This window comes from Zosterops lateralis, assembly GCF_965231275.1.
Source record: "Zosterops lateralis genome assembly, chromosome: 1".
Classification (NCBI taxonomy): Eukaryota; Metazoa; Chordata; class Aves; order Passeriformes; family Zosteropidae; genus Zosterops; species Zosterops lateralis.
In genome coordinates, this window is record NC_139762.1 from 119826796 (window position 1) to 119839378 (window position 12583).

The window sequence follows — 12583 nt, forward strand, 5'->3', positions numbered from 1 at the left end:
CTTCTGGAAAGGAAAAGTAATGCAGTGTGGACACTCATAGCTATGGTGTGTCATTGGAGACGTGTTCTCAACATAAACCATGGGCCACTGGGAGGAATGTGAACATAGGACAAGAGAACAAACCCCACTATTGTGCTAGAAGAGTCTCCTAGCCAAATGAAAACCTTTCTTTGCCTTGGGAAAAGCTTACTCCTTTTTTTTTTTTTTTTTTTTTTTTTTTTTTTTTTTTTTTTTTTTTTTTTTCTTTTTTTTTTTTCCTTTTGGTTTGTTTTGGTTTGTTTGTTTGTTTGCTTTGTTTAATCAAAAGGAGAAAAAAACCCCAGTATTTTTCCAAGGAAGTAGGAGCTCTTCCTGAAGAAGGTTCTTTAGAAGAAAAAGCCTATTTGCTAAGATAGTTTGAAAATACTGTTAGGAAAAAGGGAGCCTCAATTTATTTTTTATGCTAAATAACACTTCCTTGTGCAAAATAATGATAAAAATAAAGTTCTGTAACAGGCCAAAGACATTTTATATAAAATACCTCCAGATCAGAGTCAGGTGGTGGTGAAGGATTATTATTTCTTCTGCCACGTCCACGTGATTTCCCATCTGAACTACGTCGCAATCTGTCTGAATCTGAGTCTTTAATGGGGGTTGAGGGACTGTGGATTGTACTGTATTCTGTTGGAGTAACGAAAGAACACTTTTACCCTTCACTTCAATATTCAAAATGTTCAACTTGCTTACACTAAACCCAGTCCTAAGTAAAATAATTAAATATAAAATGGTAAGTGGTAACATTGCTTCATAAATTAATTCAATCTAGTTGAAGTTATGTGTAAAAACAGAATGATAAAGTATTTCAGTATACCCTTATTTAAAAACCTTAATTGCTTCATTCCTTCAATTATTACAAGATTAAACTCTAAACAAACAAATTTAAGATATACCAGTTTTTCATAAAAAACACATTAATTTAACTCTAGGTTTTCAAAGTTAAATACCTTAAAGGCTTTAAAATAACTGTCGTGGTGATGGGTAAGAGAAATCCAACCAGGTGTGAAAAAAACCCAGACACAAAGAAATTGAAAAATTTTCCAAATTGCCTGGTTGGAGACACTTTCACGTTGCTGTATTTAAGCCAGAAGAACAGAATTATTCCTAAATATAGCATAAACCAGAGTATTTATTTTCCTATGGCAAATTAATAAGCATTAAATAAATTAATAAGCATTAAATATGCTTCAACTATGAAGATGATATTTTCAAAGGCTACTCAAGACTGAACAGTTCCAATGAGTACCTTCAATATAGGATACAAAACAGTATTGTATGCTAATTATTATGCTTCAACAACATTTATTTATAAGAATATTTACTGTTACTGTACAGGTGAAAAAAGAATGATGATTCATGTAGCTAAGAACAAAGTTTTTCTGAAAACATGCTGGTTTGAAGATATTTTGCTGCTCTTAATATCCACAGACTCTATCATAAAGAAGCTTGTACATTAACAAAGTAGACACTGAGCATCAATTATCCTTCCCACTAATTTAATTAGCAGTACTATAGTCCTTAGAAATACAACAACACATTTTTAAATCTCTTTTGAAAACTTCCTTTCATAGTCAGAATTTCACAAATACTTTTATTTTGATTTCTTTTGCGTCTCCTAAAAACACTCTTTAGTGATGGCAGCCACAATTTTTATGTTTCTCAATTTTACTTCTCAGTTAATATTAACTACTCTTTAGAGTTCAGTGGATGCAAAATTTTTCATTTGAATCTGCCTAAACCATGGCATTCCAGCTTGAACAGACAGGTACACTTCTCACACAAGGGATTCTCTCTCCTAGGAAAACATCCTGTTGAGGTCAAAGGTTAGATTAAGGAGGAGACTCAGACATCTGTGTAACACCACATATGCACAATTACTCAAAATAATAACAGTTGCTCGTGCTGAATGAAAGGAAAAGGTCTTGAAATTCTCATGCTCAGCCTTCAAATCTACACTTAGTGAGAATTAACATATTTTACATATTTCACATTATACATTTACCTAAATATTTCAGGCTACATCAAACAAAGCAGAACAAGCAAAGATGTAAATCAAGGCTAAGCACAGAACCTTCTGAACACATCTGACCTATACTAAAAGAGTGATTCTATATGTGTCAAACAACAAAAATTATCCAGCCACATCTATCTACACATCCCAATAATATGTATCTTTTCCTTTGACAACGCATGCTTCAGAATATTAATTTAAAGTATTTAAATTTTCAGTGCTGATTACTCTTTCACCTACTGTACTTAACCATAAATAAGAATTTTTGTGTTATACACTAGTGCTAATTTTTGTGCTATACACTACTTTGCTTATTAAAATCTTTTCTAAAAAGAAAAGAGAAAGAAGATTATGCATAAAAGCCTTGAAATAAATTATAACCCCATAAAATAAACAGACCATAATTCTACAGGTATACTGGCCAATGATGTTCTAAATAGGTACTCTAAAATTTGGATGTAATGAAAATTTGCATTTCCTATTTATTAATTTAAATTACGGCTGCTTTCGGTCTCTGACACTGTTTTTAGGAGTGTGGCTTTAGTTCCCAGTTTTAGAAATTTTTCTCAGAGACATGCCATGCCTAAAAGTTTCAAGTATTAAACTTGCAGGAGTAAAACTAAAGAAAATAGGGAACAGGTAAGATGGAAAGAGTATAAACAAACCTTCATGACAAAGAAACGAGCCAACCTAAATGAGTGAGGACACCGAGCAGAGGATGGTGGGGGCAGGGAAGAAAGCCTGTCTGTAAGAGACATCCAGCTCTCCATCTTTGCAAACACCTTTCACTTATAAATACTTCATTCAAAATTTCAAACACAGTGCTGTGAGTTTGGGTGGAGGCTCATTTCCATTTCTCCTTCACAGATAGTCAGGATGCACCAGACTCTCACTTTACAAAACGACTCCCAGTCCTGCCTCAGGACCCCTTCTTGGGACCACTGTACTTCCATCATTCCCAAGAAAGATTTGTCTGTCCTGCTCTTATGGATGTCTCCAGGAAATCTCCACTGCTTGGACAGCCACGTTATCAGAACATACAATTTCAGCATTCATTACAGCAGTAGAAGTTTAATCTGTGAAAGTGGGGGGAAAATTATTCCCTTCATTGTATCTGCATGCAACCTGTTCACAGGTTCCCTTTGTTGTTAGATTAACCCTTCCCTTCAATCTTCTTTTCTAGGCTCTGATTCTCATTCTCTACAGCCTCACCAAACTGGACAAAATAATGGAAAGCAAAGTCAAGCAAAGCTTGACTTCCAGAATGTTCTGCATTCTCCTCTGGACGCCACTTGGCTGGAAAAGGTTTGCATTTTCTTCAATATTTCCACAAATATTAGATTCAGCCTTCCTAGATCATCTTCTGAGGAAGAAGTGACATTGAATTGGTTGTTTCTCAAAGACCTTGCACATGACTGAATAAGCAACATTGCTAATACCTGCAACTTCTGAGTCTACTCAGGAAATCAGTGTGTTACAAACAGTGTGACAGATGGGGGGAAAATATGACATTGTGTGCAAGAAACTTCTTCCATGTATGTGCCTCTGTGTGCATGGCTTACTGACCAATGGTTGCTCTCAGGGCCTCATAAGGAAACCTAGTTAAGGAATACAGTGTCCAGCTGAGCCCTGAGCCTCAACTAGCCAAAGCCCTGACAAATTTTAGAGAAAGAAAAACAACACCGGCTGACAGTACTCTCTGTGCCACTAATATTTGGAGTACTGAGAATGGTCCGCAGGGAAAGGTAGAGCCTGGAAGAAGCTGCCAACATTCCCCATCCCACATTTGTGCAGTTCATCATTCCTGCCTAAATGTATACCTCACACCTGCTCCTATTCAGATCACATCTCCATTTTTTGAGTTCTCATCCCGTCTCCAAAGGCCTCACAGCCCCTCTCAGCATGGTGTCATCTACATATTTAATAGGCAAACACATTCTGTTCCGTCACCCAAATGATTAATGAAAATGTGGTCTGGTGCTAGGCCCAAGGCAGACACTGAGGAATGCTGCTGTAGCCATCCTACTATTTTAACAGCGAGCTCTCACTGACTTCTCTCTGGACATGATTTCCTAAACACCTTTTTATGGACAGCTTCTGCTGTATTCCTGCCAAACTGCTTTAGCCTAGCTTGCTTTAACAATTTTTTGTTAAGTGAAAAGATTTAACTGTCAGGGCATCGAAAGACTTGCTGAAGTCAATTTACATAGACACAAACCATGTTATCACTATACCCATTATTCTATAATCATTGGTGACAGAAGGTTAATTTGTTCAACTTCAGCTGACTTCATGGTACCAGACATTCTTTAATACTAGCCAAGTGAAATGATGATTTTTCTAAAGGACTGAATTCAATTTTATCCTGTCCTTGAGCATCACAAACATGAGTAAGTGCAGGAGAAAACCCTGCCCTCCACATAATCATGAGCAGAGAAGGGGGTGAGGATCAGATCCATTGCCTGTCCAACACAAAAGCAAGATCACCAAAGGGAGCTGGCAGTACCCTGGTTAAATACAAGGAGTTCAGATAAAAGCTACAAGATCTGTACATATTTTGCAAAAAGAACCCCATGCCAGGCTCCCAAAATATTGCATGGGCTCAAGAGAGGCCTGAAGACATTCCTGGAAATGAAGCATTCAGGGGTGCTACAGCTGCACCACATTAGCAAGTTGGATCTGTGGGATCAGGCAAGTGGTGGCAACTACATCAGGCTCTGCTGGCTGTTTCTGAGAGGAGATTTCAGAGCAAGTGCATTTTGATCTAGTCTCCTGGGCATCCTCAGTAGGGGCTGGAGGAATCAGGAGGTGTTCTGGAGGGCAGGTTAGCTTTGACGGAAAGGACCCCACTTGGGTGCCCTAGGGACTGCTTTGCTAAGCCAAAGCTTCACATCAAAAAAGACCCTACTCAAAATTAAAATGCTAATGCAGGGACACCCTAAACACATAAAAAATAGCAGGTCTGGAAATCCCCTGAGACAAAAATATTTGGGATCTGGAAAAGTGCTTATGGCAAATCTTACACAAGCCTAGCCTGTCCTTGATGCTCTTGAGGTGCCTGCTGATGGCCCCTGTGACAGGCAGCATACAGCCTGGTGGATCACCACAGCCATTTCTCTGTGTTGTAATGCCTTCACAAAATTGTATTAACAATGTAGCAATGATTATTGTTCTGCATCCATGGACATACACTTCATTTTAGATCTCCCTGCTATAGCAACTCTCAGTACTTTGCTCTAGGCAGACACTAAATGTTATAGCTTATTTCTGCTTCACACTCTTCTGAACCTTGGATAAGTGTAAAAGATCCGTTCTTGACTTCTACAGTCAGTCAGAAGAAAGCATTTTAAGCCCAGATTCTATACATATCTTATTTTCCAGGTGTGACTGGTACTCCCCTGCTTCTGACCTGGTAGCAACCCCTGTAGCATACGGTGACATCAAGGCTGAGAAAAACATAACTGTGAGGAATGAAATATGTTTACCTTCTGGCTTAACTAAAATACATGAACCATACTCTATCAGACTTTCCTCTATGCTTCAAGGTACCATAAAACTGCAACTTGATATTAGAGTTCATAAGCTTATACTTCCTTTTATATATCACTTTGGGCAGTGTTGATGGTTTTGTCACATGGGACAATTTTCCATCATCTCAAAAACAAAAACACCTTGGTTATTTATGAACAGTACAGCTGCAGAGATAGCATTTGCAACACCATATTCTGTAATTGATTTCTGTTTGTTATGAAAATCCCCCCATAGTAATTGCTGTATTTTCTTACTGTTGATTTTGATGTACAGCAATAGTGTTCAGTGACAAATCTGGGGAAAACTGGCTATGCCAGAAAGCCCAAAATCAAGTCTGTCTGTAGGTAAATCCAGCTGGTCAGTGTGTGGGTAGAGCTTTTGCTGTTGACAAAGGCATTGCAAATTTTGTCAGACTTTTTCCCTACTACACCTAAAGGTTATGCAAAGAAGAGTAAACATACATTATCTAAGTAATCATATCCCATGTCACAATGTAAATTACATGGATGAGGTGGGTCTAGGGTAGTTAGTACAGTCAAATGTGTCTGCAAGTAGCTATGTACCAAAATTTTCCATTTAGATTGTGCCTAGATTAATGGCTCCCCCTTAAATCTTATACTGTATTTTGCCAGTGTTATTTCAACTCCTGTGTACTAGAATAAAAATATAAGATTCAAATAATTTGAATATGTCAACCTCACACAATGATTTTCTTACTTTTGCATAATTAAAGTTTCCTTTTGCATAAATAGAACTAAACACAAATTCCATGAGCACTTATACAAACTTCTACTTGCATACAACTGGACCAGGATTAAAAAATGCAGCAGAACCATGTGCATTTGTGGATTTTTTTAAAACTTGTCTATTAAAAAAAAAAGTACTGTGTTGGTAGTAAGTAAAAGCACTAAGTATTGAAAGAAATACAATAATGCCTGGTGGCAGTATCACTGAAGTATATCTCTAGTGCTGTTTTGACAAAATGTCAAAATCTTCACTTGAAAAACAAATTTAATGTTTGTATATTAGGAATTAAGAGCATGCGATTATAAACTTGACAGAAGCTCTCAACAGCCTGTTAAAAATAGTGGCAAAAATGACTATTTATTTCAAAGCCTGGTTTTGATTTAGGATTGCATATTTAAAATATCATATATAACAGTATTTATAAACTATATATCACTGCAATGTAAAGTGGTCCAGATTTTCTCCCCAGCATTCTTTGTTGAAGAAAAAAAGCAAAGCAATCCATAATGGGCCAGTAGTACCTGTATCCTTTATAGTTATTTCTTCCTTACTCATTAGTTCAGTTTTCAAACAATTTGAAAACATTGTTATTTTTAGTTCCATCAAAAACAAAGATAAACATCCCAGGAGAACAATCATTATGAGAAAAGCAAAACCAGTACCGCACTTTGTCATTCATTATTGTATCCAATTTAATTTCTGTTTTTACAGAATTTTCTGTGATTTTCCTTCTTTATATAAATATATCCTCTAGATTTACTCTTCATTTCCATTTACGAAAAAGAACAAACATCGGAATACCAGAAATGTACTGCCAATATAGCTGCATTTCTTCCCATACAGGTATCAGTGAAAGTTGTCTATACAAATTATTTGCCCTTTTTCACTTTTCTGTCTCTAATTTTTTATTATGAAACATGATAAGAAATAAAGTTCCTTTCCCTTTTGTAATACTAAACATGATATAGAACTCAAGGAAAAAGTTTAGTCTTTAAAAACAAAACAGTGACCCGTGTCTGAGACCAAGTTTTGTGGCTGGCACAACCCTTGTGAGGTTTTTAATCTGCATTGTGAAGTATGTGAGTAATATTAAAAAAAAAAAACCCAAACCTTCCAGTAATGTATTAAACACACTTATTACAGAAACCAAGGAAAATGAAAGAGATTGAATCTCAAGGACAATGCAAGTCTCTCTTGTGAGAAACACTGTATACAAAATTACAAATACATCATCATATGAACTAGAAGGATAAATTCAGCCTTCCTGACTGAATGAAAAAAAAATTGTGCAAATCAAGAATTTTTTTTATTACCAGCTGTGATGATGGAGTTGAAATATTGCAAGACAAAATTATTATGGCTTTAGAAAAGGTAGGTTGTTTCTATATTAACTCCTAGAAATACATATTATGAATGTTGCTCCAAGAAATTTTGAGCATCAGGGTAGGCATAGTGGATGGGGGCATAACTCCATCTCTCCAGGGTAAGTTTCAACACCGGCAAACAGCTGGAAACTAAGTGAGAAAGCATAAAATGGACAGATATCCACACAGCACTTATTCATCCGCAGTCTCCAGTGATCTTGTGCATCAGGAATTTCTTGTTGTCTGTGTAAATTTAATATTTGAGCTTGTCAAAGTTATGCTTAAACTGGCATGAAGTTTTTGCATCCACAATATCCTGCAGCAAAGATCTACATAGCTTACCTACATGAAATATAAAGAAATACTGCTTCTGTTCACTCTGAATCTATTTCAATAAATTTGAATATTGCAAGGGAAAATTAGTGTTTGCTCATATTTCTATTTTCTTTTATAATTTTAATTATTATTACTTCTCTTAGATACTACAGCTTAGACAAAAAACCAACAACTTTCTGATTACATCACTAAGAAAAACACAGGCTTTTGTTCACAAGAAAATAACATGAATTTGTATATCTGATTTATGGATACAAAGACTATAAACCTCTGGGCAATGAATGGTTTTGTCTTGACTGTGGTACAAGAAAGATTCAAATCCTGAAAGTGAAGAGAAGAAGAAACACTGAGTATGGGAAATCTCAGGTTTTTCTGCAAGAATTCCTGCATGTTCTGGATTAGATGGCAAAAACTTTGAAATTTAACTAGTAACTGAGGGAAACCATAAAAGGATTATTTTATATTTGGACAAGGAATTAAACATATTTCAAGTGAAATTATCTGAGATTTCTGAGTCTGCAAAACTCTACTAAAAATGTCAGAAGAGCACATAATTACTTTCTCCCTTTCACATTTTTCTTACCAGACTCTTCTGTTTCACTTACTGGCCCAAATTCATAGAAACCACCTATGTCTGTCAAATTATTCTGGTGCCTCTGTGAAGTCTGAAAACTGTTCTGTGCTTGTCCTGGCATAGTTCATAACCACATGGATTACATGTGTTTTTATAAATACAGAAGATGTCTAAGGATAGACAGCTGCAATTCAGCAGCTGGAGCCCATCCTACTAAATGTGATGGCTCTGCACTGCTCCCCACCATCCCTCATATGAAGCATTCCAGACGCAGTAAAGAATCAGCAGCCTAACTTGAGCAGATGTGGCAAAACAGTCTATAGAAATTTTACTAATTGTAATAAAATTTTGTTTAATTTTCTCTTTTGTTCTGTGTTTTTGACCCAACTGTATTCTGTTGAATACACCTTCGCTTGTCCCCACTCCACCAGCATTCCCTTCCTACTTGTTGATCCCTCTTTTCTTTGAGCCCAGCCTTGCTTTTTCTTCCAAGCAGACTGTGAATGAGCTCATCTGAGGGCTAGCGATAAACCTCAACAAGAAAAAAGTACAACCATTTATACTGTCCAAGGAGAAATGGCAAGCACAGCACTGGATTCACTGATGGGTTCTTCCTTCCCTTTTACCAGCACTGAAGGTTTGTGAGGCTGCAAAACATTCTTGTCTAATTTCTCCTTAGGAAGCCAGCACTGGTATGTCAGCCACTTTAAACTGCTTTCATACCACTGGAAAGGCTTTGGCATCTCAGGATTAAGACTATTGTTAAACTGAACTCTAATTAGAAGTGTTCATCTCTCTCCAGTCAATACAGAAGGAGCCTAACTTAACTGCATAAAGGAAAAAAATGCATAAAGAAAAATAGAGAAATTTCACCCTATACCTTCTGCTGACTGCAACCACATTGATGGAGATGACTTTCATCAGCTCCTTCTAATAGAGTGATCCACAGCAGGTACTTTCCTAAATGTGCCTTTTCCTCTGGTGAAGGCAGCCAGCCCATGATAACCCCATAGCTACATTAAGAGTTGTTATTTGCAAACTGCTGGAAGGAACACTTTCAGAACTGTTAAATCAGTAATGTTAATGTCTTGAGAAAAGAAATGGCAACCACAGCAATGCCAGAGGAGGTGTGCCCTTGTCCAAGCAAGGGCTAAGCAAGCAGTGGTAGGGAATCCATGGATGTACAGCTTTCAATACATGAAATAACGAATTAGAAGAAGGATTAGGTGCAGAACTCATCCACGAGAAAGCCCACCAAATTCCTTCAAATTTTTAGAAAAAACTGTCATAACAAGAATTTGAAAAATGTGAGAGAGAAAAGAAAGACTTCTTAAAAAGGAACTGAGAAAAGCTCTGTTCAGGCTTATAGAGCACAGAAAACTATTTAAATAGGAGGACAGCCTTTAAGCCACTAAGTTTGAGCTTGGGAAAAATATACCTCCTCTTTTCATATGCACATTTACTATACCTTTTAGGAAGTAAATCCTATAGTAAAGATCAATGACTTTAGAAAAATACATGCAAAGATTTTGCAAAAGATTGAGACACAGATGATACAATGATTAAATTTTAGTATCTTGATAACAGCTAAAACTTGATCACCTTAGGGTTTTGGGCTAAGAGGAACTTAACTGCTTCCAACTTAAAAAGAAAAGCAAACAAAATCACAAGAAAACAAAAGCAAAAAAAATTTAAAAAGTTAAAAGCTGGATAATTATGCAGACATCAATATGCATCCATACCAAAATGCCACAGACCCCAGTTAGGACTCATGTATTAAGAAAAATTCTTTTCTCAAATGCAGTGCACACATGTGACCTTGTGTATGTCAATGCGTACACCAGCTGTATTTTCTTCCCTATTTACTTGCAGCAAATATCTCAAAAGGGACAACACTGCATAACATTATCTTCAGGTGCACACTCATGCAGAAAAGCAAAAGAGGCCTAGCCAATTATAGTGAAATTTAGCATTGCACATGAAAGATCAGTCCCATCAAGTGCTTCAAGAGAACTAAAAACAACCTCATCCCAAAGAAGTCCAAAACAAAACCACCTGATACCACTGCCAAATCATAACTGCTTCTTCCTGCATTACTAAGAAACACATCTGCAACCTTGGACTTTCTCTCTGACAGACTTCATACTTCTGCCATCTACTAAGGACTGACATGTTTGATCTGTTAAAAAAAGGATTTTAACATTTTTTTAAACAATGAGGAAAGTATTTTTCACCCTCCATTTCCAAAAACAGTTGGAGCAGTTTGGCATAAATGTTCAGAAAATATCTCAACTAGTAAAGGACTGCCAAATTCCACCAAGAAAGGTAAAATGACTGGGAAAAAGAATAAGCCACTGAAAATCTTTTCTTAAAATGGAAACACTTGTGCAATTTCAACTCTCCATTGCAAGCATTATTATGTCCTCTGAAATAAAGAACTCAAAAACTCTCTTTCAAGTAGAGATGTGGGTTATGATTTGAAGGCCTCTTGATTTCAGTCTTATTTAAGAAAAATCAAAGGGGTTTATCCTAATGAATACAGAGGTTAAAAGCACCAGGTTGTCGTTCACTGTAAAGACTTATCCTTACTATGCAATTTTTAAAACAAACACTTTACAAATTAATACAAACAACTTGTGTTCTAGATAAGTGTTAAAATTTTTACTGATCCTCTTTTTTTTCTTTAGTCTATTTTCTGTTAAAATCTGTCCAAGATATGACACAGGCTCAAGATTAAGAAATAATAATAAAAAAAAAATCAACAACTACATTAAAAAAAATCCAATTCAATCCCCTTTCAACTTACAAAAACGTGCCTCATAGGGACCATAAAATCCGTGTAATTACCTGCTGCAGGATCTGTAACTGCTTGACTGGTGATGCCAGATGGTGGTTCCTGAAGCTGGTATGTTGCATTTGTGGAGGGTGTCGTAGGGCTGGTGTTGCTGTTTGTCATGTAATGTGAAGGGTAGGGTGAGCTATTATAATACTGTGCATACTGGCCCTGGCCAAAACTCGGATAAGAGGGATATTCCTGCAAGACAAAAAAGCAACTGAATAGTCCATCAAAGTTTTGCTACTTTTTAGTATAAATTCCAAAATATAACTACAAGCACATGTCAGACTTTGAGCATGTATGCTTCCTGGACTGGATACTGTAGAACCTAAAACAAAATCTAAATTACACATAATTTAGTATGTCTTCTCATACAAATAGTTTATTAGACACACTGCTGAAGATGTGTGAATAAAAACATCAACCTCAGACAATCAGTTCTAGTACTGGAAGATGACAGGTTGAAGAAAAACATTTATAAACTTTAGTTTAACTTGAAAGGATGACAATTTCTTTCAACAAGCTATTTAAGGGCTACATTTTTTCAGTGGATGAGAATTCAAAGTTTGCCAAAGTTTGCTGAACTCCTATTTACAAATTTACCTGCTGTGAACTATTAAATCCAGTAGAATTTGTGAGCGAATTATTTCCTGCATATATTCCTGATGACGTTGTAAAACTGCTGCCTGAAATGAAATGAAAAATTGTATGAATTACTAAAACAAAGTATTGGAAAATACCTTCTATCACAAGATTATACCATAACATTATGGCATATTTGTAATATTTTCCATATGTTGACCAATTCTGCTCTATAACATGTTAATACACAGAAAGTGATAATTCATAGTTCACTCTGTGTTTCATTATTGCAATAAAAAACAATCCTTGAAATTTAGAGTGGAATTTTGGACCGACCTCAGCTCTGATGGAAAATTGGGTTATGGCACCCCAGGAATAACACCCAGCACTGTGGAAGTAATGAGGGTTTCTTTACTTTGTTGTTGTTGAACAATAAGGGCAAGCCTTGTCCAGAGAGACACCATGTCCCCTCATGAAAGTGTGGTGGCTCTGTTTCTCCTTCCACCTTTGAGAACTGTGTCCTCTCATCTCAGTCTGACTGCAAAGCCATTAAGACTCACTAACTG

At 36.3% G+C, this 12583-nt stretch overlaps 1 protein-coding gene across 5 annotated transcripts in view; it reads right to left on the reverse strand.

The window, feature by feature from the left end:
* The window catches only part of EYA1 (EYA transcriptional coactivator and phosphatase 1), a 157669-nt gene that overhangs the window by 45884 nt on the left and 99202 nt on the right, over nucleotides 1-12583 (reverse strand). For all 5 annotated transcript variants that reach the window (XM_083858708.1, XM_083858707.1, XM_083858706.1 and 2 more), the window contains 3 exons: nucleotides 12039-12121; nucleotides 11447-11633; nucleotides 521-660 (listed from right to left, as the gene is read on the reverse strand). In XM_083858708.1, the coding sequence (XP_083714834.1) occupies nucleotides 521-660; nucleotides 11447-11633; nucleotides 12039-12121 (410 nt within the window). The remainder of the gene's footprint in view (nucleotides 1-520; nucleotides 661-11446; nucleotides 11634-12038; nucleotides 12122-12583) is intronic.